Genomic DNA, 20,537 nt, shown 5'->3' with positions numbered 1-20,537 from the left:
GAGCTCAAACGATCCGCCCACCTCGGCCTCCCAGAGTGCTAGGATTACAGGCGTGAGCCACCACGCCCGGCCAAGAAATTAGTTTTATTTTTTTTTGTTTTACATTGTACTTTATGCAACTTAGATTGTAGACTGTAGATTAAGTCCATTTTGTCACATTTATTCATTCCATACTGATGATGAAGACTCTGGCCATAGTTCTCAGTATAAAAATGTATCTTCGGGCACTATGTCTTATGCAGAACAAATAACAACATATACTGAGCAGAGAAAAAAAATTATTAATTTTGTTTCTAGTGCTTCTGTTTGGGAAAGTTGGGTGAGATCTGTTATGTGGTCTAGTGTCAGGTACTAGATTATAAATTCCTAAAAATCAGAAACTAGGTCTTTTTCAGCTCCATGCCTTTCTCAGTTTTCTTCATAGTCCTCTGCACAGAGTAGATACTCAATAAATGTTTGTGACACTGAGTGTTTTTGCTTTCAGAGCTCTCATAACCCTTCATATATTTGAAAAGTTGATGGCCAGCAATTTTCAAAACTTTGCACTTTTTTATTTGATATTTCCAGTGCCTTTAAACGTTCCCATTTTACCATTTATTTCAGAAATGTAATTAAAAGCATTTTAAAAAGCAAAATATATAACAACAGTTTGTAGAATATGTTACCAATTGCATAATTTACATTATATGTATTTATAAATTAATATATGGTGTATTTATTTATATAATTATAATTTATCTATGGAAGGATAGATAAGAAACCAGTAACTGTTAGCTTTCAGAGCTAAGAACTATGTGGCTAGGGAACACAGAAGATTTTTTGCTATATAACCTCTTGTGACTTTTCAGTTTTAAACCATGTGAATATACTACCTAATCAAAAAATAAGTTAAATTAAAATTATTTTTTTGAATTCCTCCCCTTAAAAAGGCATTTTACCATTATTTTCTTTTTAAGATTTAACTTCTTTCTTTAAAAAAGCTTTGGCATTAACATTGTTTTATTTTTCACAGTTTATTTATATGGTTAGCTTGCTCTCAGTGTAGGTACAATAACCTTTGAGTAACTTGGTAAATATTAAGCATTTAGTACTGCCAGATGGAAAGTTTAATGTTCTTTGTAAAATCAATACTAATTGACCAGCCATGAATGATTTACTTTGCCTCACCCAGCAAATTAGATATCACCAACAATTTATTGAGGTCAATGTGATCAGTGGAAAAAGGATTATGTACAAGAACACTTAGGACAGCCATTTTTGGAAGAATATTTTTGTCTCTTTAATGATGAGGTAGTGCTTAGGTCTTCTGAATACAACTCTTTTGGCAGAAGGCTCATTTCATTATCTTGTAAGTGCTTTCCATTGGGTGGAATTAACTTTCACTGGGGATTATAAATTCAGAATGAGCCTAACAGTGGGACAGTTTGCATGGTCAAAGAATTTTAGCCTAAGAGAGATGAGGTACCAATAGCAGAGGGCTACTGATGGAACTTCCAGTGAGTTTCAGAGTTATTGAAACTCTGTATTGGCATCCTTGCTCAAGCTTCTTTGGATTCCTAATTACAAATTCTAAATATTGATACCCTTTCTGAAACATGAACATTGAGATCAGAGTCCATGAGGTGAAATTTTTTGTTGATATAGAGAAGTTTAAAATGTTCCATAAAAGAAATCACTTATCTCTTGCTTCTGATTTTTACTTTTTGAATGGAGGGTATAGCATGGCAAAGGAGATGTGCAATAGTATATTTGTGTATGGTAGGGCCACAGTGCTGCTTCAGAGAAAGGCAGCAGCTAAGAGGGGCAGGGTGGGGAGGAACTGAGGTTTGTGTGAAGCCTTTCCAGAAGACGTGACACTAGACTGAGTTTTGAAGGGTAAGTAGGAACCCAGGCAAGAGGGAGAGGGAGTTTTGGGTAGAGATAATGAAAGTTTGTGGGAGCCAGAGCAAAACTAGAGACAGGTAAACTACTTTGACGCCTGTTAGAGGAATTCCAACCTAAGATGAGGGGATTGGAATAAGGGAAGTCCTGGTGGGGATGAAGAGGAGGAGATAGATTTGAAAGATATTCAGGAGGTGGAATTAAAGGCTTGGGAGGGAGGTATGGGGTGAAGAACAAAAAAGCATGTTAAAGCATTTGGATGAATGGAATTGCATAACTGAGTTAGAGAACAATTATGGAGGAACAGGTTTGGAAAAGAATGAGTTCAGGCCAGGCGCGGTGGCTCATGCCTGTAATCCTAGCACTCTGAGAGGCTGAGACGGGACGATCGCTTGAGCTCAGGAGTTGGAAACTAGTGTGAGCAAGAGCGAGACCCCGGCTCTACAAAAAATAGAAAAATTAGCCGGGTATGGTGGCGTGGGCTACTCAGGAGGCTGGGGCAGGAGGATTGCTTGATCTCAGGAGTTTGAGGTTGCAGTGAGCTATGATGTCACCACTGCACTCTAGCCAGGGTGACAGAGTGAGACCTTGTCTCAAAAAAATAAATGGGCCAGGCGTGGTGGCTCACGTCTATAATCCTAGCACTCTGGGAGGCCGAGGCAGGAGGATCTTTCAAGGTCAGTTCAGGACCAGCCTGAGCAAGAGTGAGACCCCCGTCTCTACTAAAAATAGAAAGAAATTAGCTGGACAACTAAAAATATATAGAAAAAATTAGCCGGACATGGTGACACATGCCTGTAGTCCCAACTACATGGAAGGCTGAGGCAGAAGGATAGTTTGAGCCCAGGAGTTTGAGGTTGCTGTGAGCTAGTCTGACACCACGGCACTCTAGCCCAGGCAAGTCTGTCTCATAAATAAATGAATGAATGAATGGTGGTTAAGGACTTATAACTGAAAGTTCTATTTTTGTATCTAGGAGTTATTCTGATTATAAACAACACTTTTTATTTTTACAACTTCAGGAACTCTATTTTAAGAACCTCTCACAACGAAAAAAACAAGTCATGGAGAAGAATGGGAATAACCGAAAGCTTCGGGTTTGTGTTGCTACTTGCAACCGTGCAGATTATTCTAAACTTGCCCCTATCATGTTTGGCATTAAAACGGAACCTGAATTCTTTGAACTTGATGTGGTGGTTCTTGGCTCTCACCTGATAGATGACTATGGGTAAGATGAAAGAATTTTCTTATTTTTCATTGCAACAGTGTACTGGAGAGAAGTTGGATTTTGTAGTCATATAGGCCCACCTTCAAATCCCAGTTCTACCACTTAGTTTTTATGTGGCCTTAGAGAAATCACTTAGTATTTCTGAGTCTCAGTTTCCTCAATTATAAAATGGAGTGAAAACCATATTGTAAGTTTTTGTGAGAAATGGAGATGGTGATATAAAGCACCCATCACAGTGATGCTGCTTAGTAGATGCTTGATAAATGATAGCTGTAAATGTTGTTACTATCATTTGTTATTATATTCAGAAGAAATGCCACTTGTGACTATAAAAATATGATTCCACATAATCTGTATTGTGAGTTCTAATGGCAATTTTTTAAAACTGGTTTATAGGTCACTAGCATATAAAGTAGTAGATATGGAACAAGATTTTAAAAATCTAATTTAAAAAATCTAATTCTACAACATAAACTAGAATGTTATATTACTATGGCCATTGACATTTAGTTTGGTGACATTAGGTTTGTTATTGATCACAGGCTACTTTTAAAAAGTGAAGGTTGGAAATAAAAGTAAAAAATGAAGGTTGGGTAATCTTTGAGGAACAGAATATATAAACCAGGAATGAACATTTATTTTGCTATATGTAATAAAGCAGCATTTAGTGCACCCTTGTGGCATGAAAACATTATTGCAGTCTCCAAAGATGGTTACAAATACAATATTGTATATGAAAGAAGCTTGTGTTAAATTGTCCTTTTCAGGCTATTCTTTAAAAACAAGACAGAAGCAAAACAAATAAATAAAAACCTGCTTCCAAAAACCAATTTGGCAATTTACTCTTAGAAAATTCTTAAAGAATAGAGAAGGAACTTATGGATAGCTTAGGGATCCATAGATTTTTTTTTTTTTTTTTTTTTTAATGTGCAATGAATTCTGGCTATTTAAGAAAATCCACTTGGGTGATAGGACAAGGTGGAAGAAAAATTTTAGCTAGATCCTGAGATGAAAGTCTGAGTGGGTTCTTTTACTTCTAAGAAAGCTTTAAATAGGAAGACTAGTGAAAGAGAAACTCTTAGTAGGTTTCTTATCTGCCTTCCACAGTTATTAAGAGTGGAAAGGTAGTATTTGGGGAAATTTGACTAGTATATAGTGAAAATGTATGTTTAAAGTATATTCTAACACAAGAAATTGGTTGCTTCTGGGGAGAGGAATTGGATGCCTGGGAAACAAAAGTGAGAGGCTTTTTACTGTATAACCTCTTGTATATTTTGAATTTTAAACCATGTGAATGCTTTTTAAACATTTTTTAAAAGACATTAAAACAATAGAAAAATAAACTACCTTCTATTTCAACTAATTGGAGATTTTAATGAGTAAGAACAGATTATTTAGAAATTCATTTGTTCATTTGTTAATTTAAAAAATATTAAGCATTTAGAATGTACCAAGTGGCAAATATGGACAATATACAGATAAATAGTAAAAATGAGAAATAATAAAATAACAAAGGAAATAAAATGATAAAGGAAAACTTATAAAAAAATAAATTTGTGGTCTTAAGTGTTTTTATTAGTGGGGGAAAAATTTAGGAGTAACTGAACCAAATAAGATTGTAAAGTGCTTATGTAAGAAAAGAAACTTAGGTTCTAGTAATGGAAGAGCAGCTTGTACCTTACTAACTCTCCCACAGTTACTCCTTATAAACTCTGGAAAAATATTTTTAAAAATAATTGAAGGCACTGGTGAGCAACAGACCACAGGCAGAGACTGAAGGAGATCAATTCACAAAAGAAGGGAACTATGGTAGGTGAATTCCATGTTTAAATAGCTTTCCCCCTGAGAATCTCCCCCAGTCTGCATGGTGTAGGTTGGCTAGAGCTCAAGCAGAAAGCTACAGTTGTTTAGGTTGAGGTGTCAGAAAATGGAACTTGGGCTGCCATAGCATCTGGAAATTGAGAGGAAAGATTCTGGAAATGAGGGGGCCACAGAGGAGAAGCCCTAAAATCTGTACTTAAACTATTCTCAAATTCTTGGTTGACCACTGAATTACACATGCATGGGACTCCAAGAATCCTAGTAGGAAGCAATAGCTGGGGGCTGAAGAAACTGAGCAGACATTTCATCTACTGTCCACCTCAGGGGAGCTAGTTTGGAGTTTGAGACTACCTAGTAGATCAAGGTAGAGAGGCTTCATAAACACCTCAGGCTTTTTATTGAAACCTCCGAAGAGCCACATACCTTAGGAGCAAACTATATCCAATTTGCTCTTTAAGAGCAAAACTGAAACAGATTCACCCTAATAAACCAAACTTCTACAAGATGTTCATTTAACTGCCTGCTCAAACAAAAATTGAGTCTTAAGAGTAAGATAACAGACCAGGCACAGTGGCTCATGCCTGTAATCCTAGCACTCTGGGATGCTGAGGTGGGAAGATTGCTTGAGTTCCAGAGTTCAAGACCAGCCTGAGCAAGAACGAGACCCCATCTCTATGAAAATAGAAAAATTAGCCAGGCGTTGTGGTTTGCAATGCACATATAGTCCCAGCTACTCAGGAGGCTGAGGCAGGAGGATTGCTTGAGCCCAGGAGTTTGAAGTTGTAGTGAGCTGTGATGATGCCACTGTACTCTAGCCCAGGTGACAGAGTAAGACACTGTTTCAAAAAGAAAAAAGAAAAACAGAATGCAGAGTCTCTTTAGTGTATCAATGTTCGGTGTATAATCACAAATTACTAGATACGTGAAGAAATAGGAAAATTTGACCCAATATCAAGAGAAAAAGTAGTCAATAGAAACAGACCCAGAGATAGCTAAGATGTTGGAATTAGCAGACAAGGATTATCTCAATAAGCAGCTATATCAGCAGAGAAAGGGAAACTATAAAAAAAGAACCAAATAAGTCTAGAACTGAAAAATATATGAAATGAAAAATCCAATTGATGTAGATGCTGAAGAGAAGAGAAAGCTAGTGATGTTGAAGACAGATTATAAGAAATATCCAGCGGAAGAACAGAATGAAAAAAATGAAGAACCAGAGCCTCAGTGACATCTGGAACAATATCAAAAGCAATCTAATATGCATTTAACTGGTGTCTCAGAAAGAGAGGAGGGGAAAAAATGGGGTAGTTAAATCTTAGAAGAAATAGTGGCTAGAGTTTTCCAAATTTGGTGAAAAAAATCAGTATACAGATCCAGAAAGGTCAACAAACCCCAAAAGATAAATACAAAGAAAACTACGCTTAGTTGTGGCATAGTCGAACTGCTGACAACTAAAGAAAATCTTCAAAGCAGCCAGAGAGAAATGGCATTTCCTCCAGGAGAACAATTATATGAATGATAACTGACTCTTCATCTGAATCAGTGGATGCTAGAAGATGATGAAACATCTTTAGTGTGCTCAAAGGAAAAAAAAACTGTTAATGTAGAATTTTTTATCCAATGAAAATATCCTTTAAAAGTAAAGATGAAGCAAATTATCACCAGCAGGTATGTACTGCAAAACATACTGAGGCAAGTTTTCAGACTGAAGGAAAATGATATCTGTTGGAAACTTAGATTTACAGAAAGGAATGACTAGAAATGGTAACTATATGGGTAAATATAAAAGAATACCCTTTTTATTCTCTTAGATTTCTAAAAATATATAGTAAAAATAAAACTTTGTACAAAAATCATAACATTGTATTTTGAGGTTTATAATGTAAGTAGATTATATGACAATAGTAGCACAAAGGATAGGAGTGGGTTGGTCCGAGTGCAGTGGTGTTTACAACTAATGATAAAAAAAAAAAAAAAGGATAGGAGTGGAAATATACTGTTGTAAGGATCTTATTATACATAAAGTGATGTGATAATTCATAGGAAACTGATAAGTATTCATTACTCTGGAACAGCCACAAAAAATAATACAGAAATGTGTAAATAAAAATCCAGTTGAGGAAGTAAATGGATTATTAAGAAATAATCTATTTATCCAAAAGAATGCAGGAACAAGAGAACAACAACAAAATAAAGATGGGACAAATAAGAAACAAATGGCAAAATGGTAGAACTAAACCTGGACATACCAATATTTACATTAAATGTAAATGAATTTCTCCAATTAAAGGGCAGGTAAAAAAGCCATATGCTGTCTACCAGAGACTCTAAATATAAAGACATAGATTAAAAATAAAGAAATGAAAAAAGATACAGTATGCCAACAGTAAACATAATAGAGCTGGTGTGATTATTTCTATCAAATTAGACTTTAATTCAATAACCATTGCTATAGACAAAGAGGACTTCTGCCCTTAACAGACACGAAAATGATGAAAGATCAATTCATTAGGAAGATGTAACAATACTAAATATGTATGTATCTAATAACAGAATTTCAAAATACATGAAGCAAAATTTGAGAGAACTAAAGAGAGAAATAGACAAATTTGCAATCAAAGTTGGAGATTTTAACCCCCCCTCTCCGGAATTGATATAATAAGTAACTAGAAAATCCCCAAGGATACAGAAGCCTGGATTCAAATGATCAATCACCTTTACCTACTTGACTTTTATAGATCACTATACTCAGTTACTGCAAAATACACATTCTTTTCAAATGCATATGAATGTTCTCCAAGATAGAGCATATCCTGGGCCATTAAGTCTTTTTTTTTTTTTTTTTTTTTTTTTTTTTGAGACAGAGTCTCACTCTGTTGCCCAGGCTAGAGTGAGTGCTGTGGCATCAGCCTAGCTCACAGCAACCTCAAACTCCTGGGCTCAAGCGATCCTCCTGTCTCAGCCTCCCGAGTAGCTGGGACTACAGGCATGCACCACCATGCCCGGCTAATTTTTTCTATATATATATATTTTAGCTGTCCATATAATTTCTTTCTATTTTTAGTAGAGATGGGGTCTCGCTCTTGCTCAGGCTGGTCTCGAACTCCTGAGCTCAAACGATCCGCCCACCTCGGCCTCCCAGAGTGCTAGGATTACAGGCGTGAGCCACCGCGCCCGGCCCCATTAAGTCTTAATAGATTTCAAAAGACTGAAATACTAGAGAATGTATTCTCTAATCACAACAATTAAATTAGAAATCAATTACAAAAGGATAACTAGAAAAGCCCCAATATTTGGACATTAAACACTATACTTCTCAATAGCCCATGGATAAAATAAGAAATCATAAGGGAAATTAGAAAATATTTTAAACTGAATAATAAATATTAAAATATATCAAAATTTATTGGGTACAGATGAAGCTGTGCTTAGGGGGAAATTTATAGGTTCAAATGCTTATATTAAAAAAGAGAAGCTTAGAGTCAATGATCTATGTTTTTACTTTAATAAGAAAAAGCCAGGCGCAGTGGATCACGTCTATAATCAGCACTTTGCAAGGCCGCCATGGGAGGATTGCTTTAGGCCAGGAGTTCAAGACCAGCATGGGCAACATTGTAAGACCCTGTCTCTATAAAAAATAAAAAAAATAGCTGGCTATGGTGGTGTTCACCTGGGTCCCAGCTACTCAGTAGGCTGAGACAGGAGGATTACCTGAGCCCAGCCAGGAGTTCAAGGCTGCAGTGAGGTATGATCCGGCCACTGCACTCCAGCCTGGGCAACAAACCAAAGCAAGACATTGTCTCTAAAAAAAAAAGAGAGAGAGAGAGAGAGAGAAAAAAATTAAACCCAAAGTAAGTGGAAGGAAGGAAACAATAAAGAGTAGAAATCAATGAAATATAAAACAGATAACAGAGAAAATTAACAGAGCCAAAAGTTAATTCTTTAAAAATATTAATAAAATTGGCAAACTCCTAGCAGTGCACAAGAAAAAAAGAACATAGAAATTACCAATATAGAAATGACTAAAAAGATATCTCTATTGATCCTACAGACATTAAAAAGATAAAAGGGGACTATTTTGCCAATAAATTTGACAGTTTAGATGAAATGGGCAAATTCCTTGAAAAAGCACTGCTTACCAAAACTGATACAGAGAAATAGAAGATCTCAATGGAGGGGGAAATGAAGAGAAGGTGGTTAATGGGTACAAAAATACAGTTAGAAGGAGTAAGTTCTAGTATTTGATAGTACAGTAAGGAAATTATAGTTAGCAATAATTTATTGTATCAAAATCTTTCAAAATAGCTAGAAGAGAAGAATTGTAATGTTCCCAACACAAAGAAAAGATAAATGTTTGAAAGCATCACATGTACTCACCAGAAAATTGGTTTCCCTGATCATCACCTAAATACAAATCTGGGAACGACACCAATTGGACATCAGACTGAGGTGGGGGGTGGGGGAGGGGATGGGGGTATGCCTACACAATGAGTGCATTGCGCACCGTTTGGGGAGTGGTAACACTTGAAGGTGCTGACTCGGGAAAGGGGGGGTGGGGAAAAAAAATATGAAACTGTTGTTTTTAACTTGCATTGTTCACTTAATATTTTATCATGAATATTTCCCATATTATTTCATATCATTGTACAAGAAATAATGTATACATTATGAGGACATACTGTATCAAAAAAAAAATTGTGGGAAAAATTGGATTCTAAAAAAAAAAAAAAAAAAGATAAATGTTTGAGATGATGGATAGCCCTATTACCCTGATTTGATCATTACACATTGCATACTTGTATCAGAATATAACATGTGCCCCCAAAATATGTACAACTGTGATAAAAAAATTTTTAAAAATCTCAATAGCCCACTATTAAAGAAATTTAATTCATTGTCAAAGACTTCTTGTAAAAATAATTTCCCATAAAGGTGGCTTCATTTATTAATTCTATCAAAGATTTAAGGAAGAAATTAACACCATTCTTATATAAAAGTCTTCAGAAAATAGAGGAGGAGGGAGTTTCCCAGCTGATTTTATAAGGCCAGCATAATCCTGATATCAAAACCTGACAAAGACAAAGGAAAATGAAAATTCAGAACAGTATCCCTCATGAATATAGCACAGAGAGGCCCCCTAGGGCAATGCTTAGTGGAGTTGTGGGGACAGGGCCACTCCCAAGGCCCATAGGCATAAAAAATTTAAACAAATTATTAGCAAGTCACATCCAGCAATATAAAAAACAGATAATACATCATGACCTGTGAGTTTATCTCAAGAATTTAAGATTGACTTAACATTTGAAAATCAGTGTAATTCACATATTAACAGAAAAAAGGGGAAAACCCATACTGTCTTCTCAGGAGATATCAAAAAAAGCATTTGACACAATTTAAACAGCCAGTTATGATAAAAACCCTTAGCAAACTTGGAATAGAAGGGAAACCTCAATCTGATAAAGGCCATAGGTAAAAAACCTATAGCTAACATAAAATTTATGCTTTCCCCGTGAGATTAGGAACAAGGTCAGGATTTCCACTTTTACCACCTCTCTTCAACTTGTACTGAATGTGTGACAGCCAGTGCATTAAAGCAAGAAATAGAAATAAAGGTATAATAATTGTCTTTATTTACAGATAACATTTCTTATGTAACAAAATCCAGAGGAATCTGCAAATGACTACTAGAACATCTATATGATGTGAAATGATATATATAAAAAAATCCTTAATGATCTGAGAAAATATTAGATGGATTAAGTAGATTACAAAATTGTATGTACAATGTATTCTCAACCATGTTAAAATATTTGTATAAAAATAGCTGGGAAGAAATCAAAATAATAATACTTGTTATTGCAGAGTGGTAGGTTTATGGATAATAATTTTCTGTATTTTCCAATTTTTAAATAATAAACATTTATTACATATTTTTTTAAAGGCAATATTTTTAAAAATTTAGTCATAACAGGAAACGTTAAGGCATTGAGGGTTACTGTTGTAATTGAAGCATAAAGCAATCTTGAAACTTTGTTTTGCAGTTGCTTTAATTCTGTGAAGCCTACATTTTCATTCTATATAAAATTATGCTTGCATTAGTGGTACCAGACAAAGAGAATCCAGGAGATCATTTTTATCATTCATCAATTTATAATATTATAGTGACATATCAGGTATCTTTGTTCCCTGCTATTTTATTTTATTTTTTGTAGAAAAAAAAAGAGCTTTGTTTTTGTAAGTAACATTTTTTTCCTGTTAAGTGCACACTTCTTTTAAAAAAATTGATATTAAAAAGAAAAAGAAAAAAGTCTTGACCCCTGTTTAAAGTTTGGTTTCTTTCTTCCTAATAAAAACATTAGCCTTTAGATGTTTTTCCCTCCAGGTACTGACTTGGAGGGGAGGGGGTACAAGGGATCCTTCCAAGGTGCTTGATGTGTTATATCTTGATCTGGGTGGTGGTTACAGAGGTACTCGTATAAAAAAATTATCAGACTCTATATATATATATATATATATATATATATTTATTTATGTATAAATACTTTATGCTCTTTTTGTGTGTAAGTTATACTTCAATTTATTTACTTTAATAAGTAAAATTTTAAAAATGTTTCTCCCTTCAGGGTTGGTGTTAGATTGCTTTTCTTGTATGTTATGGCCCTGTGTTTAAGAACATGCTCTCACATCTTTATTTCTCTCCTGCTTTAGAAATACATACCGCATGATTGAACAAGACGACTTTGACATTAACACCAGGCTACACACTATTGTTAGAGGAGAAGATGAGGCAGCCATGGTGGAGTCAGTAGGCCTGGCCCTAGTGAAGCTACCAGATGTCCTTAATCGCCTGAAGCCTGATATCATGATTGTTCATGGAGACAGGTTTGATGCCCTGGCTCTGGCTACATCTGCTGCCTTAATGAATATCCGAATCCTTCACATTGAAGGTGGGGAAGTCAGTGGGACCATTGATGACTCTATCAGACATGCCATAACAAAACTGGCTCACTATCACGTGTGCTGCACCCGAAGTGCAGAGCAACACCTGATATCCATGTGTGAGGACCATGATCGCATCCTGTTGGCAGGCTGCCCTTCCTATGACAAACTTCTCTCAGCCAAGAACAAAGACTATATGAGCATCATTCGGATGTGGTTAGGTATGTATATCAGACTTTATTCAGTCTAATGGCTGTTTTTGTGAGAAACTGCTGGGTATATTTTGATCCTTTTGAAAACTATCATGGACAGGATATTCCATTAGCAATAAGAAGGCCAAAGTTATAGTTCATAGATCTTGCCCTATGGTATCACTTTACTTCTCTGAGATTCACCTTTTCTGTAAAATAGGCTTAATGGATTGATTTTTTCAAAGTCCATGCTATATTTATACAATAGAATACTTTTAATTCATTAAATATAACATTGTGGGCGAACTTTTAGTTACAAGGACAGATCCTGATTGTCAAAAAGGAAAAAAGAAAGCAAGTTGCAAAATTATATGTGTAATATCATGCCATTTTTATAAATACTGTAACAATGGAAAGGTTAAGTATGTATACCAAGTCATTTACTATATTTCTTTCTGGTGTGGGATTACGAGTGTGTTTTTATTTTTGTTTTTCTGCATTTTTTAGTACAATTGAAAATTTGTCATTTTTATTAAAAAGGAAATGTCATAGTTGTAGCATTAGAGATTATCTTTGTAAATAAGATTTCAAGTGATTCTCCCACCTTGGCCTCCCAGAGTGCTAGGATTACAGGCATGAGCCACTACGCCCGGCCCATTCTATGTATTTCTTATCCCTGGACAGATTTGCAGTTATCAAGGAACCTGTCTAGATAATGCTGATGGAACAAACTTCTGTCTCTCAGTCTGTTCTTTCTGTATGCTTCTAAGTAAACACTCTTGCATTCTGTTCTGGTTGTACAGTTAGCTCTATATGTATTCTGGAAAACCTTGTGTTACTGAAAAACTTGTAATGAATGGAAAATAATCGTTAGAAAGCAGAATGCAGCAAGATTGTACTTGTATGGCTTAAAGTCCTATTTGGGAACATTTTTTGGCAGTTCTTTATGAAATAAAGAATGACGGCCGGGAGCGGTGGCTCATGCCTGTAATCCTAGCACTCTAGGAGGCCGAAGCGTGAGGATCGCTCGAGGTCAGGAGTTCGAGACCAGCCTGAGCAAGAGCCAAACCCCCTCCTAAAAATAGAAAGAAATTAGCTAGACAACTAAAAATATATAGAGAAAAAATTAGCCAGGCATGGTGGCACATGCCTGTAGTCCCAGCTACTCGGGAGGCTGAGGCAGGAGGATTGCTTGAGCCCAGGAGTCTGAGGTTGCTGTGAGCTAGGCTGACGCCACGGCAGTCTAGACCGGGCAACAGAGTGAGACTCTGTCTCAAAAAAAAAAAAAAAAAAAAAAGACAAAAACAGCCAAAACTGGATTTTTTTGTTTGTTAAACCAGTGAAAAAGAAAACCGAGACAGTGAGCCAGAGCCATCCACCCCTGGCAATAAACTTCTCATGTTATCACTCTGCTTCTAGGAAAATAGGGTTTGGTAGGCCATATATAACATTCAGTTTTGTAACCAGGACAATAATATGTAACAATCTTAATAAAAATATTAGGAAAGTTAAAAAGACATGTTGAATTCCTAATAATGAAAGAAATACCACAATAAATATAGGACTTTACAACACAAAACAAAATATTGGTACCTTAATGGAATGGGTTGTATGAAGGGCTGAGACTGCTGAGTTATGGATACAAAGGCAGAATTTCAAAAGTTGCAGGTTGAGAAGCAGGTGCAGGCTTTGCACAAAATGTATTATTGCCAGGGATGGGGTAGCTCTGGCTCATTGTCATGTGTTTTCTTTTTCACTGGCTTAAAAAAAGACATCTAGTTTTTGCTGTTTTGCCATCATTTCATAAAGAAACAGCTTAAATGGCTCCATATAGAACCTTAAGTTACAAAGCACAACCCCACTGCATTCTGCGTTGTATGGTTATTTTCTATGCACTACAGGTGTTTTTTTTTTTTTTTTTTTTTCTGAGACAGTCTCACTCTGTTTCCCAGGCCAGAGTGCCATGGCTTCAGCCTAGTTCACAGCAACCTCAAACTCCTGGGGTCAAGCAGTCCTGCCTCAGCCTCCCAAGTAGCTGGGACTGCAGGCATGCGCCACGATGCCTGGCTAATTTTTTCTATATATTTTTAGTTGTCCAGCTAATTTCTTTCTATTTTTTTAGTAGAGGCAGGGTCTCGCTCTTGCTCAGGCTGGTCTCGAACTCCTGAGCTCAAACGATCCTCCTGCCTTAGCCTCCTGAGTGCTAGGATTCCAGGCGTGAGCCACCGTGCCCAGCCACTACAGGTGTTTCTTAATCACACTCAAAGAAGAAGATAAATGAGAAGTGGGAAGATTTCATGGGGAAAATGCTGGGATTTTTCTTCCTCTTCACTTTCTGCTTGCCCTTTAGTAATAGGTTATAGCAATAAGTGACTGTTGTCCTCTGCATGGGACTGTAGAAGCTCCATAACATCCTCACTTTCAAAGAAAAATTGCCCACAAAATGCCCAAAGACCAGAGAGACTTGTCCTATAAGTGTTTTCAAGATGGAGTACAAGGGCAAACAGAACCAAGAGAAAGAATGCAGGTGAAGGGCCTTGTTATGAGACTATTTCTACATTTACATTAGGGTTCTTTGCATTCTGCTGTGAGAAATCATGTATGAATAATGCAACTGTTAATACTACATTAAAGGCTGACATCATTCCTCTCTTTACCAGTCATGGATGGGCTAATTCATATTGTAGAAACATGCATTATAGCAGAACAGACTTGTACCTATGGTTAGATTGCAGGATATACATAGTATTTCTAAATCCTTTACAGTGAAAGCACTTCTTTTATTGCTACTACTTTCCCCAAGTTTTTTTTATTTTAGCATATTATGGGGGTACAAAAGTTTAGGTTACGTATATTGCCCTTGCCCCCCCAAAGTTTTTAATTCTCTTTGAAATAGTTTCTTTCTAACAGCCCTCATCTGTATCTAGTAGATTATTTATGTTGATTTCATCTTTCCAGACTTCTGTTAACTGTAATAGGATGTTTTCCTCTTATGTTTCCTCTCATGTTTTAATGTTTTATCAAGTTTCTGATAGATTCTTTTAAGCCTTCAGGTCTTTTTCCTACTTTGTACAAAAATTTAATATTTTTCCCCTTTCCTCCAACTCTAAAAATTTAATAATTATATTCTCCTCCCCTTCCAGTTTAGAAGCTACTATTGGACCTAATACTTTTTTAAAATAAAATTTTAGAGCCAATATGGTATTTTAAATCAAATACTACTAAAGATTCTAACTTAGTAAAAATCCTCTGTTACCATTAAATCATAAAAAATAACTGCTGCTTGTTGAATTTGAAAGTTAATGATAAACGATAAACTATTTAATGATAAAATTGATCATTAAAATTAATATCACAGGCTGGGTGCGGTGGCTCATGCCTATAATCATAGCACTCTGGGAGGCTGAGGTGGGAGGACTGCTTGAGCACAGGAGTTTGAGACCAGCCTGAGCAAGAGCGAGACCCCGTCTCTACAAAAAATAGAAAAATTAGCCGTGCATTGTGGCACACACCTGTAGTCCCAGCTACTTGGGAGGCCAAGGAAAGAGGATTTCTTGAGCCCAGGAGTTTGAGGTTGCAGTGAGCTACAATGATGCCACTGCATTTCTACCCAAGGCGCCAGAGACTCTGTCTCAAAAAAAAAAAAAAAAAAAAAAATCACAGAGAATATCCTTTCATTAAAAATAAGCTAGTATATCTCGTTTTCAGTTTTATAGGATAATATATGCCCTGTTGATAAATGTCTTGTGTTATTTGGCATAGCATAGTCAATCCAGACTTTTTACACTTTAAATTTTTGCTGAGGAACTGTCACTGGGCTACCAGCCTAGGGGTGAATGAAACCTCTTTAGTCCTTTAAACAGAGTTAGAAACACTTGCCCCTTGTTCAATCAGGTAGGTAATGGTATGGGGAAACTCCTGTTCATTACACGAAATATGTTCAATGCTCATTCAATCTCTAAGTGCCCTGATATGCAGGATATTATTATTCATTAATATTGCTGATAATTCCTTAGAAACATTAGAAATTGGGAAGCTTCACATTTTTCTAGTGCTTTGGAATATTTTGGATTTTAAAACAATGAATTTCTAGTACCTGCTATTTAAAGTTATGTTTGTTGTGGCAAGCATCTTTGTAAAATGGTAAGTTTGCTGAATCCTTGGATTTGTTGCTCTAAGTTCTTATCATTTGATCTTAATTTGGATGCTCTACTTAGAATGTGACAAACTATTTTTACCTTAAAATTTTTAAAAGCACAAACTTTAGGTCCTTGCTTTTAGAATTTGCTTCTTTGTCTTTTGAGATTCTTAACTAATGAAGCAATGTGGCTTGATTTTCTTTAAACAGGTGATGATGTAAAATCTAAAGATTATATTGTTGCACTGCAGCACCCTGTGACCACTGACATTAAGCATTCCATAAAAATGTTTGAGTTAACACTGGATGCACTTATCTCATTTAACAAGCGGACCCTAGTTCTATTTCCAAATATTGATGCAGGTAATTGAACTTGAAAATGAAACTTTACCAACTACCTTTTCAAATTTTACATTTCTATTACCTATTCTTTTGACTGCCTTCCTGTCTTGCTATTCTTATCTTTGATGACCACTATATTCTGAAATGCATTCCAATTTTCAAAGGATTACTGCTTTTGCTGTAGCTCAGAGTTTGTAGTGTTTTGTCAAGTCTAGTAGAAACTTAATAAGCGAGAACTAAAAAAAGGTCTTTCTATTCTCTATTTTAGTCTCACATTTAGTCTCTTCTCTCTGCAGTTTCCACCAGTGAGAAACTGTACTAGCCAAGAGACACAGACCCTAGAAGTTGAAGTGTAAGAGTATCTCTAGGAAAGTAATGATTCCATTGACTGTAGTAAAATAGCCATTGTTATTATTTCTTGTTTCTTTTCTTATGCTAGCTATACCTTAAAGTAACCTTGAGCTTAGGCAGTTTAGATCTGGAGTCCCCAACCAGTTGATCCTCAAGCCTGCCCTGGTTGATCACCTACTGGTGGATGGTACTGTAGGCTCTGGTGCTAGTGAGATCTTAGGCAAGTTAATGGGAACATGAGATATACATGAGAAATGCCAGAGCAAGGCCTAACACTGAGGACTTTTCAAACACTGGTTATTGTGAGCTGACACCACTCATTGCTGAGCTCATAGGCATTTTTTGGTAAAGGAGGCAGGACCATTTCTCTGCAATGTCAAGATGTCACCATCTTACTCTGAAAGAACCCCTCTCTTAGTGTCCCTTGATTAATCTTTTCTCTTAGGGGAAACAAAGTAGGGTGTTAGTTGAAAAAAGATTTTAGAATACCCAACCCAGATTTTGTCCATGTAATATATCAATAATTCAAAAACCTTAATATTTATTTTCTAATCCTTTAAATTTTATATAAATTTTGTAATATAATTATATATCTCTTTTGTTCAATATTCATTGTCAATGATATATTCTGTTTGTAATATACAAATACTTTAGATTATATACACTTTAGAATTAGAGATATTTTTCCTCTATGAAAATAAAGGGTCCCAGGAATACCTAAATCATACCTGCCACTCACTTCTGCTCTCTCTGGGGTTTTTGATAAGATACACACAGGGAACATCAGGAAAATAAGAATCAAGGCATTATTTTATTATTATATGGCTTAGTGCCCAGTTCCCCAGTATAGGATTCTCTGGAAAACTGGATTATTTCATTTAAGGCCGAGGAGCCTTCAACTGAATCCAAATCTGAATCTTGGAGTGGTAGTACCTTCTGGTGTACCATGTATTATAGTTTGAGTATCCCTATCTAAAAATCTGAAATCTGAAATGCTCCAAAATCTGAAACTTTTTGAGTGCCAACATGATGCTCAAAGGAAATGCTCACTGAAACATTTTGGATTTTCAGATTAGGAATGTTGATCTGGTAAGTATAATACAAATATTTCAAAAATCTGAAAAAAATCTGAAATTCTAAATATTTCTGGTCCCACTCATTTTGTATAAGGGATACTCAACCTTTACAGTAATTAGTGATGCTGACTGGCATGCTCTGGCAAGACTGTAATGGGTGAGGAATAACCAGGCCTTCTCCAGGGAGTTGGACCCTGAGTCTATTTACTCACCTTGCCACATAGAGAAAATTAAAAAGATTGAGAACAGATGCATGCATAGCTTCTGCTAAATCAGTGGCTCCTGCCCATGGTGAGCATGGTGTGGTCACTCTTCTGCCTTCTAACCAATCAGATTAGCAGCTTTTCCTCCCTTGGTATGGGGTAGTTAGGAGAAGGTAAGTAGAGAGGCAAGCAGGGGGGCCTTAAATAGTGCCTTCCCCCATACATCTTTAACTTTTTTTAAGTCATGAATTTAAAATAAAATAAAAGCCACAGTATCAGAATCTATATGTATTTTCTTGGAGTTTAGTCTACTTCAATGGGAGTACTATCCAGCTGAGCTATTGTTAGTGTAAAAGTGAGCACAGTTGGGCAGAAGCTCTTGGATCAGCTTGGTGTGTGGAGCCTGAGAGCTTTCCATTCAGGAACTGCCACCTTAAGAGATACAGACTGTTGGCCTGTTTTTAGCCTCTTAATTGTTGTCTAAGGTAAAGGTTTTGTTTTTTTTTTAATCGGGATTATTAAAAGGTATTTGCTAAGTTCTGTTTGAAAAGTGCCAACTGCTGCTGTTAGAGTTTCTAGATGAGTTGAAGCAGAGAGCTGGCCAGACACTTTAGATACTCATCATTCATGAAAAGATCAGTAATTATAATTACTATTTCCTTAATAACTGGTGTGAGTTTTATAGGGAGATTTCTTTAAGTGGGGCTATACTTGCCAATGAAAATGATTTCTTTATCTCATAAACCATTTAACAATTGTTTCTTTTCATTTTCACAGGGAGCAAAGAGATGGTCCGAGTGATGCGGAAGAAGGGCATTGAGCATCATCCCAATTTTCGTGCGGTTAAACATGTCCCATTTGACCAGTTTATACAGTTGGTCGCCCATGCTGGTTGTATGATTGGGAACAGCAGCTGTGGGGTACGAGAGGTTGGAGCTTTTGGAACACCCGTGATCAACCTGGGAACCCGTCAGATTGGAAGAGAAACAGGTGTTTACCTTTGCTTATATTTCAGTTGACTAGACTTTATACATATGTATAAATTATTATAAGATATGCATGTATCAGTGCTGAGCATATATTTTTGTGAACAAATGAGCAAATGAGGTTAATGACTAATCATAGCCTAAAATCTATAAATAATCTTATAAATAGCACACAGTGATTACCATATTTTTTAAAGCTCTGCTTACATTCTTATGGTCTTGTGATATCAATTAGTGCTAAGTGGATTTTAGTTAATTATAGTCTTTGATGGCCATGTTTAAGAGAGAATGTGGTTGAATGTGTCATGAGTATATGAATGTTAGTCGTTCATTTTCTGAGCCTAGAATAGAGTCCCTTCAGTCAGTACTTTAGAGTATGGCAATTCTATTACATGTTATGAGTTGTTAAAAAAAAGTAGAGTATGGCAATTCTAAGTAAGTTATCCGTTAATAACTAAGTGTAAGTAAACATATTATTAATGAGTTTGCTAACTGAGCTAGATCCTGTTGTTAGCATTAGTTCAAGTTCTAATACCATCTACATGCAATGGAAGCTAATGAAAGCTGTATTGAAGCTAATGGAAGCTGTAGCTAATGGAAAAATGTATGTCATTAATGGAAAAAGAACTGGATTTAGAACCAAGGAGATTAGTTCCAGCTCTGCTCTTTCTCCCATTCTTCATGATTGCTACCTAGCTTTCTATTCTCTTTAGATCTTCTTCCCCTCTCATTCCCAGCATATTACTTTGCTCCCAATTTCATAGAGAAAATAGAAGCCATCGGATGGAAATTCTTTCAAATTCATTAATTAATTCATCAAGAAGATAATTTAATGAGCACCTGCCATGTGCTAGGCACTGGGATCTGGCAATAAACTAGAATAACGAGGGCTAAAGTGTCCATGTAACTTACATTCTGGTGAGAGGGGATATAGATGATAGACCATAAAAACATAAAAAAACCAAACCAGGATATCTATATGCTGTGCAGACTGTAAGACAACAATAATGTGATGGGCTACATGAGATTGGGTAAAGGAAGGCCTCTTTGAGGAGGTAAGACTTAAGCTGAGATCTGATTGACAAGGACTCAGCTATGTGAGGATCAGGGAGAAGCAGAGGGAACAGCCAGTGTGAAGGCCCTATGGTGGGAACAAGCTTGGTGTATTTGAGAAACAGAAGGCCCAGCGTGGCTGTAGAGTGGTGAGCAAGAGGCAGAGCGATGCAGATGGTTTTAGAGAAGGAGGCAGACTCATGTAAGCCAGGGTAAATCATTTGGAATTTTTTTTTTTCTGAGGGATTTGGCAAAGATTTTTTTTTTTTTTTTCATTTTCCAGACTTTTAAAGTAGACACAGATTTACTTAGAATAAAGCTGACTTTA

The 20,537-nt window shown here is 36.1% G+C and overlaps 1 protein-coding gene across 4 annotated transcripts in view; it reads left to right on the top strand.

Annotated features, from left to right (window-relative positions):
* The window catches only part of GNE (glucosamine (UDP-N-acetyl)-2-epimerase/N-acetylmannosamine kinase), a 51,090-nt gene that overhangs the window by 14,984 nt on the left and 15,569 nt on the right, over positions 1-20,537 (top strand). For 3 of the 4 annotated variants that reach the window (XM_069476589.1, XM_069476588.1, XM_069476586.1), the window contains exons 2-5: positions 2,904-3,109; positions 11,639-12,090; positions 16,409-16,561; positions 18,948-19,160. In XM_069476589.1, the coding sequence (XP_069332690.1) occupies positions 2,946-3,109; positions 11,639-12,090; positions 16,409-16,561; positions 18,948-19,160 (982 nt within the window). In that variant the 5' untranslated portion in view covers positions 2,904-2,945. Of the gene's footprint in view, positions 1-1,770; positions 1,876-2,903; positions 3,110-11,638; positions 12,091-16,408; positions 16,562-18,947; positions 19,161-20,537 lie in introns of those variants that run through there. The other variant, XM_069476587.1, reaches the window with a different exon arrangement.

The sequence above is a fragment of the Eulemur rufifrons genome, chromosome 7, assembly GCF_041146395.1.
Source record: "Eulemur rufifrons isolate Redbay chromosome 7, OSU_ERuf_1, whole genome shotgun sequence".
Lineage (NCBI taxonomy): Eukaryota > Metazoa > Chordata > Mammalia > Primates > Lemuridae > Eulemur > Eulemur rufifrons.
This window is presented reverse-complemented; position numbering and strand designations above follow the sequence as displayed.